Source organism: Nilaparvata lugens, chromosome 3 (assembly GCF_014356525.2).
Source record: "Nilaparvata lugens isolate BPH chromosome 3, ASM1435652v1, whole genome shotgun sequence".
In the NCBI taxonomy this organism is placed as follows: Eukaryota; Metazoa; Arthropoda; class Insecta; order Hemiptera; family Delphacidae; genus Nilaparvata; species Nilaparvata lugens.
In genome coordinates, this window is record NC_052506.1 from 75,206,609 (window position 1) to 75,222,824 (window position 16,216).

The 16,216-nt window shown below is 35.0% G+C and overlaps 1 protein-coding gene across 1 annotated transcript in view; it reads right to left on the reverse strand.

The window, feature by feature from the left end:
- Positions 1 to 16,216, reverse strand: part of LOC111059553 (integrator complex subunit 5) — a 35,175-nt gene that overhangs the window by 7,443 nt on the left and 11,516 nt on the right. Inside the window, exons 5-10 of the mRNA XM_039424581.1 lie at positions 13,538 to 13,682; positions 12,217 to 12,420; positions 11,359 to 11,517; positions 9,712 to 9,925; positions 1,246 to 1,466; positions 259 to 476 (exon numbers count right to left, since the gene is read on the reverse strand). Of these exons, the coding sequence (XP_039280515.1) occupies positions 259 to 476; positions 1,246 to 1,466; positions 9,712 to 9,925; positions 11,359 to 11,517; positions 12,217 to 12,420; positions 13,538 to 13,682 (1,161 nt within the window). The remainder of the gene's footprint in view (positions 1 to 258; positions 477 to 1,245; positions 1,467 to 9,711; positions 9,926 to 11,358; positions 11,518 to 12,216; positions 12,421 to 13,537; positions 13,683 to 16,216) is intronic.

The window sequence follows — 16,216 nt, forward strand, 5'->3', positions numbered from 1 at the left end:
CTTTTACTAAAAGTAGCTATAGTTATTCATACCGTACGTATTCAAAATGTTCTAATAATTATTATAACAAGGGCAAATTTTAATTATAAAAATGAAATAAAATGAAAATAGCGTACTATTTTCTAATAATTGTACAAATTCAATTCCTGAAATATTGCTCATGATTTATTTTACAATACATTTCAATTGAAATCTAGGCACGCCAGAAAGTGATACTTTACTTCGAATGTATGATTTGCAATAGCTACAGAAAGTTACCTGTTTTTGGTTTTCTTGCAATAGGGAGAATGATGTTGAGCTGGTTGGGAACGAAGTGGAGACGGGTCCGGTGGCTCCAAACAGATACGAGGGAGGCTGAAATAGCGCCGACTCCAATAACTCTCTCAATGCTATTGCTCTGTTTACATTGGATCCTCTAGACAGTCTTTGTAGAAGTTGGGAAGCTGTATGGATTCCTTTCGATCTTTCAAATCCAACTGGAAAATACAATATTTATCAAAAATCAATAAATTTTAAAAATATTAGAATTTGATTCAAACTATGATATTAGCTTATTTAAAATGGAACAGGAAATTTAAGCAGTAAGTTAACTAATCAATATATTTAAATAACTAAGTATTGGATCAATTAAACTTTCCTTGCCCTATTATTTATAAGAATTTCCTATGTATAAAGGAAGGATTTTTAGTATTTTATTTGTATTGATGAAGGAATAAAGTATTTGGGGTTTTTTAATTTCTCAGTATATAAAAAAATATGAATAATACATATCAAGTAAAAAAAAAAAAATAGAACGAATTCAACCGTCTCTTATAAACTTGGGATTCTCAGGTCTATGTTACACTATGGAGGAAAGACAGCAAGAGAAGATATCCCACAGTATAGTAGTTTACAATCCAAATTTCAAGCCTATTTTTTGTTAACTCAAGCCGATTACTGTCTATTATTACTGTTTTGGCCAGGTGAGAGTGTAAGAACGGTACTGTATGAGAGACCACCAGCGTCACATAGCTTCACGAATAAGAACCACTAGGACTATCGGCTTGAGTAATTAACAGTGAGATTTGGAATATAAATGCCCTATACCATGGAATATCTTCTTGTGCTATCTTTTCTCTTTGGTTACACTATTAATATTCTTTTATGAAACTTATTTTATAAAACAGCTAAAGTTGAGATGCCAATACACTAATACAAGCGTAGCGAACAGGAGAAGCAAACAAATTCAACTACAATTTCAAATACCTTTCATATTGAGGCAATTGTAGAAAAATGTGACAGAAGCATCGATGAGCCAGAGAACCAGCTGAGTGGAGAGTTCTTGTTGCGCCGAATCGAGCACCAGATCGAGAACGGTGGCGATTGTGCACGCAGTCTCGGGCGAAGAGCACTCGCAAAGGCTGGTCGCAAAAGCTCCAAGGTTCGGCCACAAGCTTCGCAATGTCACCTTCTTGTGGTTTTCATTTCTGAAAAGACAAAAATAATAACACAATAAATAGAAAACTAATACGTTGAGAGAGTTTATATTATATACTCGATAACGGGAAAAATCACATAAACATCAATAATATCCTACTATTCAATTCAATTCAAATTCAATTCAATTCAAAAAATTCTTTACTCCTCATAGAAAACAAAACAATATGATTTACAATATGCTGTCAGTTCTACATACTCTTACAAGAACTCATACATAAGAATAATATTTTTGTACAATAAAAAACACAAAAAAATTAAAATTAAATCAAATAGAAAGTGGTTCTCAAAAATACACAACCTAGTATTTTAATCATGATTGAGATTCATAACTTATCAGGGAAGAGTCATGAACCGACAGTGCTTTAATTCAGGAATGATCTTCACATGGACCTGAGGTCTGTGTGTGCAGACTAGTTCTTCGGCTTGCCAATACGTTTGGAAGATTCCGAGGAATGATTCAGATTTTTGTAAACATTCACGTTAATAAGGATTGACTTTTTTTAAATAGATAATATTATACTAGATATTACAAAAGCAACAGTTAAAATAATCTGTTGGTGATTGTGTTTAATAGCACTATGTCATTGGTACGCAGACCTGTTGTCTGGATGACGATGACTAATCCACAAGAAACAGGCGCGGGCCCCAACAGATTGACCAATTTGGGATATTGCAATGGTCTCAAGTTGTAGAATAATAATAATAATGAAGGGTTAGTTTAATGTTAACAATGAGTAATTAAAAAGAAAAAATGTAGTAAAATGTGAAAAATATAATGTAAAAAATTTATAAACCACGTAGATTTGGAGGATGAGCCAGAGGGTGTCCCCAGAACCATGCGCGGGCTCTCATTCATCAGGTTAAAAAAAAAAATAATTTAAAGAAAATTTATCAGAGCGCGAATATATTACAATTAGCTAGATAGATATTGGAAATAAGATTAATAGATATTGAAAAAATAATGTCAATGAGATAAATTAATTCCAGGTTTCAATTATTTTTTTGTTGAGTTCGGTTACCTATATGCCGACATTATTAGTCCTTCAGAGTTCTCTGACCCTATATTTGATAGCAACAGGCGTGTTTTCTTCTTGTATGTACCTATTGAGAGAGACTCAAATAGGTTCCAACTGGTAAAGTTGCTCCTTATGTTTCTATAGAGAATTTCTGAAATATATGAAGGATTGGTTGTGGAATAGGACTTATAGAGATGGGAAGATAAAATTTGGATGTTTTGTGAATAGCGAGTATTATGTTGATGTGTGATTGTGGAGAAAATAGTGTTTTGATTTTTATATATATGAGTAAGGAGTGTTTTTATGAATAGTTGCCTAATTGTAAGAATAGCTGTTTCCTGAAAAAGTGCAATAGATGGGTGAAGTCTAGGTTTCTTAAAAGCTGTTTTAATGATTTCTCTTTGGACCACTGCAAGGGGTTCAAGCACTGTTTTAAAGGCTCCCCCCCAAGCAATGATGCCAAAGGAGAGGAGAGACTGAATATAAGCATAGTAGGCCATTTTGATTTCGATCTCGTGGAGAATGTCAGTCAGCATGCGAAAAGCATATATAAATTTGCGAACCCTACACTTCAGGCGGTAGATGTGCTCTGACCATCTCATTCGGCTGTCAAAAACAACTCCTAAATACTTGTATGAGTCCACTTTCTCTATGCTTTCACACGTACATAGGTTGCTCAATGGATTATCACAATTATGTATTTTTATATTCTCAAGGTTGTAGTCTGTTATGGGGCGCAGAGATATTGGCATATACTTAGTTTTTGATATATTAAGGGAAAGGGTGTTCTGGTCCAGCCATTTCTTCACCTGAAAAAGGTCCTGTGAAGCCTTGTTACGGACCTCCTCCCATGATCTTCCTTTCAAAAAAATAAGAGTATCATCTGCAAATAACATAATTTTCCCATTAAGTTGCAGTATCGATATATTGTTGATGTAGATAAGGAAAAGCAGAGGGCCCAAGGTACTCCCCTGGATCACCCCATAATCCACATCTGTTTCATCACCCAAAACTCCTGCTATGGAAACTGCCTGTCTCCTTTTGGAGAGGAAACTGCCAAACCAGGACAGGGAGATGCCATGGATACCTATATGTTCCAATTTTTTCAATAGCTTACTTCTATCTATGGAATCGAATGCTTTTTTTAAATCGTGAAAGACCATCATTGAATGATGAAACATAAACACAATACAAAATTATCAAAAGTATCCTTTATTTTATTGTAACACTACTAGTTACAACTCTTCAAGAGCGATTTTCAAGTGTAAAGTTTACAATGTAGTGTTAAAAATAGTAGTGTTGCAATAAAATAACAGGCATTTTTTATAAAAAATTTATTGTGTTCAGTATTATTGATGCTATGAATGTAAAATTTTGTACTTGAAAATGGCTATTGTCGTGTTGAAACTAGTAGTTTTGCAATAAAAGAAAGGGTACTTTTGATAATTTTGTGTTGTGTTTTAATAATAAGTAGCCCTAGAAAGAAGAGTGAACATCATTAATACTGTATACGGTAATTACTGTTTCGAGAATCATCAAGTATCAAAATCTTGAATTGAATTGAAAATTTCTTTATTCATCAAAATGCACAAAATACATCTGAACAGTGTCAAATTACAACAAGAATTATTAATATCGTCACAAAATCATCCTTTACACATAAAGACGTCACAAATTTTGATAAAAAACAAGATTCTAAAATCTTGCAGTCAAATTGACATACTCCTGCAAAGAGTATAGGGATAGTCCCACCAAATATTCCTTCAATTTTTTTGTAGGTATTCAACCTCCTCTATTTCTTTCAACTCTCTAGGAAGTATATTGAAGAATTTTCTCCCCATAAAAAATGTTTTTTTCTTAAAGAAATCCAATCTATGCCTCTCCTCGATCCTTCCAAATCTGGTGTTGTAGCCATGTGTTTCGTTTCGTGATCCTGTTGACGAGTATTTTAGTACATGACTACGTCAAAAATATATTGCCCATAGATTGTTAAGATTCCAAACTGTGGAAAAACGAGTTTTACTGAGTCTAATCTTTTTAACTTCATTATTATTCTGAGAGCTCTTTTTTGTTGTAATAGTATCTTATCAAGGACACTCTTGGTTGTACTTCCATAGATAGCAAGTCCGTATGCCAGATGAGAATGTATTAAAGAGTGGTACAGGGATTTCATTGTCTGTATACTGCAGATATCGGTCAATTGCCGCAAAGCAAAAAGGCCGGGGGATATCTTTTTTACAACCTGAGAAACATGTTTATCCCATGATAAGCTGCTATCAATATATCAAGGCCTAAGAATTTAGTGCATTCCACTAGTTCTAAGGTTTTGCCATTTATTTCAACATTTGGGGACCAATAATTAATTCTTTGCCTTGTTGAAAAAGGAACTACAATGGACTTGCTGGCGTTTAAAAGAAGATTCCTATTATTTAGAAATTTATTAATGGAAGACAAGCCAACAGCGGATGCTGCTTCAATCTCTTCAATGGATTCACACGAGAAGATGATGTTTGCATCATCAGCATAAAGACAAACAGCAGCTTTCCCCTGGACCACCCCAGGCAACCCTTTGATGTAGCACAGGAACAATAAAGGACCCAATATTGAGCCTTGAGGGACACCATATTTCAGACTCCTCAGGTCAGAGCGGTATCTGATTTTATATTGCAGCGCATGCGTCTCTTCAATATGCTCTATCTCAACATATTGTTGCCTATCCTTCAGGTACGATGCAAACCATGTCTGTTCCATTCCATTTACACCTAGAGTTTTCAACATATCTATCAAAACATCATGCCTCACACTGTCAAAAGCACGAGTCATATCTAAGAATATCCCAACAATTTTCTCCCCTTTGTCGATTGCATTTACGATAGAGTTAATGAATTCGACTCCAGCAGTTATCGTGGACTTTTTAGAGCGAAACCCATGCTGCTCTTTGTCCAAAATGTTATTTGTTTCTAAATATTCCATTAGCTGCATGTACACCACACGTTCAATAATTTTAGAAAATACCGATAAAATAGATACTGGTCTATAACAAGCAGGTTCTCTGACATCACCCTTCTTAAATATTGGAAAAACCCTGGCTACCTTTAAAATGTTTGGAAAATGGCCAGATATCAAGGAGGAATTTTTTATATGAGTCAGGGGTTTAATTATTGCCGGCAAGACTTTTTTAACTATTGTAATTGGGATGTCATCTGGCCCTGAAGAAATTCTATTTTCAAATGACATTATTATTTTTACTAACTCATATTCTGAAATAGTTTTGAATCTGAATCTCAGTGTGGATTGACAGTTTGGATAAATCGGGGTTTCAACAGGTTCACATCTATCAGGAATATTTGGTATGACAAACTTATCTACTGCTGTAACAAAGAAATCATTAAAGATATTACTAATAGTAAGAGGGTTTGTTACATGAATTCCATTATCTACAACACTTAAATTTGAGTTTTTATTTTTGTTTTTACCAACATTATCGTTAACAATCTTCCAGATAACTCTATTTTTATTTCTTGCATTGGCGACTTTTTTGTCAAAGACTTTTTGTTTATTTATTGATATTTCATGTCTTAAATCTCTCTTTCTAGTTTTAATTTGATCTTTTAAATCATCACTCTTTGTATTTCTAAATATTCTTTCAAGCTCTAATAAGTTTCTCCTTTTCCTAATGACCTCGCTGCTCGAATATTTATCCTTATTTGTTTCCTTCTCATTCATAAATAGCTTTGGAAAATTAATGTTGAAATAATATGAAAAAATTGAAATAAATACATTATACTTATCACTTACTGAAGATTGATAAACATCCATCCAATTGACGCTCTCTAAATCTTTGAGAAAAATATATGGGAATTACAGTCGTCAAATCTCCTGCTAAGACCTCTTATTGGTTTTTTGTGAAATCTACTAACATTAAGAATTTCAAATAGCTGAGCATCATGATCTGATATATGGGTTATAATGCCTGACACTTTTAAGTTCTTATCACAAATATTTGTAATAAAATTATCAATGGCAGTTTCAGAGGTTGTAGTTATTCTAGTTGGAAAATCGACCTTAAATGACATATTATACATTTTTAGAATATTTCTGAACTTTGGTAAACATTATTCTTCTCTAGTACATTAATATTTATGTCACCAGCTAGTACAACATTTTTGTATTTCCTGCACAGAATTTCAAGCAATATTTCAAGTTTTTCTAAAAAAGAATCTAAGAAACAATGTTGGGGTGTTCTGTACAAACAGGCCATAACAAAAGAGAAACTATTAATTGAAAATTTAGTCACACAACACTCAAATTCTTTTTCCATCGTTATAGACTTTATTGCCGGCAGTTCAACGGGCCTGCAACTTGAATAGATTTTATTACTAACTAAAATCATGACCCCGCCTCCCATATTATTACTCCTAGAGAATTTCGAGCTTATAGTATAGTCGGGTATATTTAACAGTGCAGTTTCAGCTTCTGACATCTTGTGATCAGATATTGCCAGTATGTCAGGTTTCAGCTCCTCTAAATTAATTCTCAGCAAGTCTAAACGGGATGGCAAGTGCTGAACATTCTGATGTAAGATTGATATTCTTCCGGATCCAGCCTGTGAGACACCTGTAGCTAAGGTTGAGTAGTTTCCACCAAGCGGCAGTCGTTTCCCAAATTTGCCGCAGGAGCTGCAGCGATAGACTGGGACTCGACCTCGGGAGACAGCACGTCGCCGAGCCGCCCAATTGGTGACCGGGGTGGAGAGGACACGCAGCCATCAGAAGCAGCCCCCCGCGAAGGTGAGCCGCCATCGGCCAGAGAAACAGGAGAGTCAACAATCACAGAGTCACCGCCCTCAATAGCCGCAGAAATCCTTCCAGCCAGCCAGCCCTTGCCCCAACGGTTGAGGTGCATGCCATGTCGAGTGTGGTGAAATTTTTCTGCCCGACTTGCCTCTACAAGTATCACATTCTCATACCTCCCGCCAAGAACTTTGAGTAAACAGTTCGTCCGCGCCACTTCCCTGTTCACACAAGACCACTCAACAAGATCGTGTCTGTTTGGAACATCCACTAAGACAATTTATTTTTTTTGAAATCGATTAATCGTCTCCTCGATGCCCGTTAGTGCCTTTTCTGCCTAGTTTCTTGCAACATCGTTTGCGCCGCACAATATAATTAGAATATCATTATCTGCAATTTCACCAGATATATTATCATGGCATAAAATCTGTTCAGTCCTAGCGCCAGGACTTACAAAACCAATACATTCGTAGGAGTGTTTCAATCTACCATTCAAATGCCACGTTAAATTCCTTCCATGACTATCAGATACCAACAGTATCTTCTTTGTTGTATTGAGCCTATTTTTAGGGAGATTGTTTTTTACCAATTCTGGTGCATTTTTTTTATTGTGAGGTCGTTTGCGTTTTGCGGTAGCAATCTCTTCAGCCATTGCAGCAATATTTGCATCTATATCCTCCTCATTTACTTGTAGAGGCTGGTAAAAGTTACGTAACTTGACGTTAAAATTGCTAGGCAGACTATTTCTTAATTTATTTCTCCTCTTAGCAGGTTCTAACTGGAAAACCGGAGTATTACGCTTGAGGTCAACTATTTCTTCATCTCTCTCCAAAATATTTTTTTTTAGATTTACAATTTCCTTCCTAGCCTGTTCTAAATCCTCTTTAAGCACTCCTAAGATAGCTTTCTGGTTCTCAACCTCCTCCATGAGAAGGCTATTCAATTCTACATTTAGATCCCCCTCATTTTGTTCACCAACAGCATTAGATGAAACTGAGATTGAGGTCTTTTCGTAAATCTTATCCGATGCCTGTACACTACACTCGACACAAGACCATATCATTTCACCATTTTTTATTAACTCGTACTCATCCTTAGAGAGACCAGTGCATTTTACTAAGTGGAACCACTGCGAACAGTTTCCCCTGCAAAGTACAGCTTTATTGCACTTATTTACATTTTTGTTACATTTACCACAAGGGTACTTTTTTGTTCTCTTACACATGCTGCTCAAATGCGAATCGTATAAAAAATTATTTTAATTGGTAAGGAAATTGACAGGGAAAAAAATGCTAAGAGAGCAGTCACAGCAGTCGGAAAATTTGGAAGCTCCTGAAATAGAGAAGGATCGAGGAAGAGAAAGATAGATTGGAGAAGGAAAAATTGGATGATAATAATAATACAATCGATGTGAAAAAGTAGGTCAGTGGGTTTGTTTATACCGAAGAAGATAGCAGATAAGAGAAGAAAGACGATTGATGAAGCACGCTTATCTCAAAAATAGTATTGCCGCAGGCACTGATAAGGAATCACAGCACTGTAGTTGGAGCGCAAAACAGTGTAGTAGCAGACGACAGTACAGCCACCGGCTGGTGAGATCAAGTTCAGCAGTGCAAAACAACAAATAACTTAATCATGTTGAACCAAGTGCAAGAAGATGCGGATATGGTATTACGATTGAATCGACCTTACTTACGAACCACACATATATGTCCAGGTGGGTAGAGTGATAATACAACATACAGATCACTACAGCACAAAAATTAACTCAAATTAACGTGTAATTTTTAAACAGAATAATTAACCGAAAAATCACAGAGCCATAAAGATCATGATCATCCACGACAGGCAGTTCTGCCAACCTCTACAAAAGGAAAATTGAATGTGCTATTCAACTTTGATTGAATGATTTGACGTCTACATGAGACGTGTAAATTTATTGACAATATATAAGCTGCTAAGGATTTTGCCCATATGAGTTAATTCTCAAGATGAAGTAATGATGAGGGATACATTGGTATCTAGAATTAGGTGACTCCAAACTACCAAGGAGTGATTATAAAGTTGAAGTGAGAAAATTCCACTTGGAGTGTTCACTTGACCAACAGAACGAACCGAGAAACCATTGCTTATTTAATTTGAAAGATTAGACAATACAATAATCCCATTACCTAAAATTAGGAATTTCACTGGAAGAACAAGAATACTCTCTCTGTAGGAATATAAGAGTATTCTTGAACTTATTATGGGAATATAAGAATATCATATTATAAGTCTGTAGGAATAGACCTATAAGTATATTCTTGTTCTTATTGTGAAATTTACAAGTTATTGGAGAAATAACTATTTGAAGCGATGGGAAATTGACATCACAAACTAACATAATTAACACAATTTTTACGAGAATTGATTGAGGCAATTACTTGATGAGCTTCTCCAAGTTGTTCCATAGATGCTCGGGCATTCCGGTCTCGAGTTCGTGACAGGATCGCAGCGCCAACGTGATGCTCTGTGCAAAACACTCCTGGTCTTGGCGCGTGCGCACAACCTCGATGGCCGCAGCACGCTGCTCGTCTGTCATTGGTTGCATCAGCGCATAACAAATTATGCCCGGCAAAACACTAGGGTTCTGTTGACCTGCAACAAATATGCAATGCTACTCAAATGGAAGCTTACAAACATTGAAAATTATATTATACATTGAAAACATTGAAAATTCAGCCGACAAATACATTAAACCATGTCAGTACGATAAGATTACAAATAATAGATTTACAATAACAATAAATATATAAAGATAATACGTAAATATATAAAGATAATAATAGATATATAAAGATGGTGTGATCACCGAAACTAGTAGTTACAATTTGTATTATTATTATTTTATTAATTTTAAAGGTACTATAATTCTTCTTTATAAATACAAGAAAGTAGCCCTGAATTCTTTTAAAAAAGATAATATGATATTGCTGCCAACATACATTGCTGAAAATGTGATATGTTTAATGTTTAATCTGATGAATTGTAATATCTGTTATTCATATAATATTGTATCTTCTATAATGCCACTTGATTAGCCTATTTTATTCTTTGATTTACCTTCATTCTAATCAGCCTGCGACACCTAATAGGTGATTTAAAATCAACTCGGTTTGTTTACAGAATCAGCAAAGTTTTACTATACTTATCTACCAATATTTCCTGAAATACCTTCAATTACAATAAGTTAACAAAAAATAATCCTAAAAATGAAGCAGTTCAAACATTTTTGAGAAATGATCAAGTAAAAAATAAGTTTAGACACTTCACTATTTACATGTAACTAGATAACTTGCTGCTGCAGATATTATTTAGTAAATAAAATTACACTTTTATTTTATTCACTAGACTATTATAATAGATCAACATGAGAATAACTCTAGTAATTTTTAAATAGTCAATGAAAACAGAAATAATAGCCTATTTACTTACTTATAAACCAAAGAATCAAACAATTAGAGCTTGAGGTACAAATTAAATTTGATTTGTACTCCGTTCTAGAGTAAAAAAGCATATACAATTTATTACGAAAGAAGACACAGTGAGTAGAGATTAATTCCCAGAGGAATGCAAAAATTTCTTTCACAAAAGCATGTTAAATTTTTATCCAAATCAGAGAAGATCATTCCAAAAAGATAGCTTATCAGATTGGTTCTGAATTAATCAGAATTAAAATTTAACCGGCTCTTGTACAACCGGCACTGATTGAATGATTACAAAAGTTCAACAGCTGAATAATAATTTTGTCTCAGTTCCACACACATGCACTCGCTCACTCACTTCCATCATCAACAGACGACAACATTTCCAGCTGTTTTTCCAAGGACGTATTTATCCTTTTAATACCTTCAGCGAGTTATCCCAGGGCTGAGACCTTGTGCAATCGAATTTTTATATCATAAACAACCTACTTTCTTCAAAATTTCGTGAGAATCGTTAGAGCCGTTTTCGAGATCCGGTCACATACAGATATATAAACAGAAATTGTTCGTTTAATAGTATAGGATGTCAAAGATGTAGTTTATTACCTAGCAAGGTAAGTAGCCGGACAGCAGTTGTGAGGTGTAGAGGTTGTTTGCTGAGGAGCAGCTGCTGCAGTATACTCAATTTCTTCTGAACGCAATTGAGAAACGCTACTGAAGCTCTTTTGATGCGAATCAGTTGATCAGCCTCAAGTATCAAAAGTTCTGAAAAAATGTCAACAGATTCAATTAAAATTAGTAAAATTATGGATGATGATGAGAGCTACAGCAACATCTAATCTCCAGATCATCCATAATCTAGATAGTAAATAAGAAATTAAAATCAAAATCCCAACTTTCAAGTATAATCATAATAGTCATCACGTCATAACAATTGAATAGAATTTCTAAAACAATATGAAACGTCACAATTTTTTGAGGAATGTAATACACATTATTTTTTCATTTCATCTGTATTTGTAAATCCTTCACTCAATTCGCATTCAGATTAAACATTCCAAATTGAGATGCTCATATTAAATAAAAAATATTTTGATTTCTTGAAAGTCATAATGTAAATTATGAGAACACTTCAATTCAATACAATACTTACTTTACTTGCAGTAAGTAACAATACTATTTAGAATTATAATAAATTATTGCTTTTTTCTAATTGTCACATCTTTGTATTGTTTTTGTGTTTTTGGTGGAATAAATTGAATTGAATACTTATTGTTATTTGCAATAACAATATTAGGAAGTTAATTTTCTGACCTTATCTGCACAAGAGGTCGTGTAATTTCAATCAATGTTCAATTTGTAAAATAGCGCACTCAAAGTGTTCATTGTTCAACTGGAGAATGAAATGAAAATATGTCTGTCTTAGCGTCATAATAGTGAATAGTGTCTTTCAATAACACTCACCTAATAAGTAGAGAGCTGTTGATTGAACTTTGCGATTGGGATGCTCGGATGACTGAAGCAGGAGGGTTATGAGGTGATCACTACCTTCTTCACTGTTCAACATCAGATGCACAACAAGATCCAGAAGCACTTGCTCACTTTCGAAGAAATTCAGCCACAATTTTCCTTTGTTCTGTGCAAGGTCGTCAAGCACGTCACTGTTCACTGTCAACAAATTAACTCAAATTTAATTACTCAGCCAAGGATTATTTATTTATTCATTTTCTTTACATACAAAGGCTCACAGAGATCCATAAAGAGCCTTAAAAAAAAAAAAAAAAAAAAAAAAGGCCAACTTGTATGGTGGGACTGTCTAGCCTTGACTTCAGAGCCCTGCAATGTGAAGGGGCGTTTTTGTGCATAGCCGCTCTCTCAGACTATATGATTTGCCCACTCAACTGCCAAGTGATCCCCAAGAGTAAAACTGGTATCCTCACAGAGAGAAAATGCATCAATCGACTCAAGGTATACGCCATCTGGAGTACAGATAGTTCGCATCCTTCCATTATTATGATCTATATATATAAAAGCGAAATGGCACTCACTCAATGACTGACTCACTCACTCACTCACTCACTCGCATAACTAAAAATCTACCGGACCAAAAACGTTCAAATTTGGTAGGTATGTTCAGTTGGCCCTTTAGAGGCGCACTAAGAAATCTTTTGGCAATATTTTAACTCTAAGGGTGGTTTTTAAGGGTTTAAAGTTCGTCTTTTAGCATGTATATTCTTCTTCTCCCTATCTCTTAATTATAATTGAAATTTCCATATCATATGTTACTATAGAACTATAATCTAGATAGAGCACCTCTTCGAAACAGTTGTTAACTGGCAACTGAATTAATAATTTTGTCAGGTTGGCATTAAGTTGAGTTGACTTTGTTAGGTTGGCACCAAGTTGAAGATTTAAATGCATTTATCGCGGAAAAATTGATTGGGCATTGCTACTTCAATTCTGGGAATATTATATTACTAGCTGTCAGGCTCGCTTCGCTCGCCATATCCGTTTAGCCAGACGTTTATTCTGGACCCCCGACTGGATCGTCCTAACATATGATAAAAATGCTCAAATGAAAAATGCAGGCGAGCGGAGCGAGCCTGCTGATCTCATTCTAGAACGATCCAGCCGGGGGTCCAGGGGGCGGAGCCCCCTGGCTAGACGGATATGGCGAGCGAAGCGAGCCTGACGGCTAGTGGTCTATATAAGGATAAGTGGATAAGTATACAAACAGAATGTATTTTGCAGCTTGCAGTTTGAAGAAGCCAGCTGTGATACTTACATGACTGAAGCGCATCAGCACTGAGAGCCCTGAGCAGCGTTGGCGAAAGAGCTGCTAATTTCAGAAGGTAGGGAACAGTCGCTGATTGCTCCTTCATCAGATCAGTGTCTATGTTCAAACTATCTTCATTCAATTTCATACTCCACTGAAAAAATGAACCAAAGTAATAGTTTTATAATATATAATAAAACATTTCGAGCGAAAATGACTTGAAAAAGAACTTAATAAACCTCAACACAGAATTTAGTGTTATTAGTCTTAGAAGTTTGTATATTTAGTCTTTAAAGATCACCAACTGAGTTATATTTCAGTGTAGAAAATCAATAAATAATAGATAATTGTGATCGTCGTTGAAGAAAGAAATTTTTGCTTTAAACGATGATCTAACAATGATTTTGATCTAAACGATGCGCTACAATGCGGCTTACAGCCAACAAGTAAGGTTCTCTTCTGTTGACAGTGCAAAACATAATGAACTCTTGTTTGAGAATGCTTTATTTTTCAATAAAATAAGTAAAAGAAGTACAGTAGAGCACCGATCATCAGTTATCCGGACTTCCGCTGGGTGATTGAAATTACCTAAAAACCTAGCCTATTCTGTATTTCACGCGGCAAATTGATCCGTCGCAATCAAGTTGCATCACAATATTTTACTAAATAAATTATTTGAGAATGCTTTATTTTTCAATAAAATAAGTAAAAGAAGTACAGTAGAGCACCGATCATCAGTTATCCGGACTTCCGCTGGGTGATTGAAATTACCTAAAAACCTAGCCTATTCTGTATTTCACGCGGCAAATTGATCCGTCGCAATCAAGTTGCATCACAATATTTTACTAAATAAATTATTTGAGTTACTGTACCTTATTGAATTACACAACACGGACTACTAAGAGTCCGTATATAAATCCTAAGAGTACTAGTACGACCCTACTAAGAGACCGTAATAAATATCTTATTTATTTACCATAGAGAAACAATAGCGTAAGTAGATATCCCATGGTATAGGGCGTTTATGTTGCAACTTTTACTGTTATCTCAAGCCGATTACTGTTGATTATTGTCGATTTTTACTGTTTTGTTGGGGTGAGAGTGTATCAACGGCACAGTATGAGAGACTATGAGCGTCACACAGTTTCACGGGAAAGAAATTCTTGATCTATCTAAGGCTTTTGATTGTGTCAATCATGAAACTTTACTGAAGATACTTGGAAATGTAGGGATAAACGGGGTTGAACTTAGGTGGTTTGAATCATACCTCACGGGCAGGGAACAATGTGTAGAGCTCACTTCGGTTGTTGAAAATCGTGTGGTAAAAAATAGTTCAAACAAATTAGAGGTCAAGGCTGGAGTGCCGTAAGGATCGATCCTTGGACCGTTGCTTTTTTTACTATATATTAGTAGTTTGCCAGATGAGTTGATTAATGGTAGAGTCTGCTTGTTTGCTGATGATACATCACTTATCTTCAATAATCAAGTTCTAGATGATTTAGAAATAAATGCCCATAGGCCTATAGGTGTACAGTCAATGGTCCATTTTTAAACCAAATGAAGTTAACTATTAACAGCAATAAATGCCAATTCCTTCAATTTAAGAACAAATATAATCCGAATGAGGATAGGGCGCTTAACGTATTTATAAATGATTGTCAACTTGAACAAGAAGAAGAGATAGCATTTCTTGGAATCTTATTGGATAGACGATTGACTTGGACCCCCTACATTGACAAAATTTGTAATAAAATGTCTTCTGCTGTATTTATTCTCAGACAACTTTCCAGGTTGGAAGACAAAAAGTTACTCCTAACAGCATAACACGGTCTTTTATTGTCACATGAGAGGTATGCTATTTTAGTTTGGGGTAACACATCTAAACAGAACCTGGACAGAGTTTTCAAAATACAGAAAAGGGCTATTAGGTGTATGGAAGGTATAAATGATAGACTGGAGTCATGCAGGCCTTTATTCAAAAGACTTGTACTGCTTTGTATCAAAGAAGGTAGAACAGTACCTTCTTTGTATCTTTATGAAACAATCTTGTATGTGAAAATGAACAGTATAACCCAAAATTTTAATATTCATGATCACAATACACGACATAGAGCCGATTATTATCTAGAAAGCCATAATAGCAGACTTTTTGAGAAAAAGTCTAGCTATATTGGTAGGGTATTTTATAATTAACTACCAAATTGCTTTTCTGAAAAATCAGGAAAGTATAAACATATGCATATTATATGGTATATTGACTGGTCTTAAACTCCATCCTGGGGTCCCCAAGACGTGAAAAAAAGAACTACGTCGACTATCGGCTTGAGATAACAGTAAAAGTTGCGACATAAACGTCCTATACCATGGGATATCTACTTACGCTATTGTTTCTCTATGGTAGTACTTACAGTACTACTAAAAGTTTTACTGTAGACCAGAATGCAAAGTTTTAATTATGTCTACACTTAAGAGCTAGGGTAAAATGAAGTCGTAATCAATTATCTGGATTATCATTGTTTTCCGGATTGTCCTATCGTTTTTCCCATCCCTTAATTACCTTCCTTCATCCTATCTTTTCATACCTACCTTCTATCTACTTTTTCTGATACCTTTTTTTACCCTCTCAAGGATTGAATGTTTTCCTATAGTGAGGTACACGTTATTATGGCAGTGGAGAAAGATAGGAGA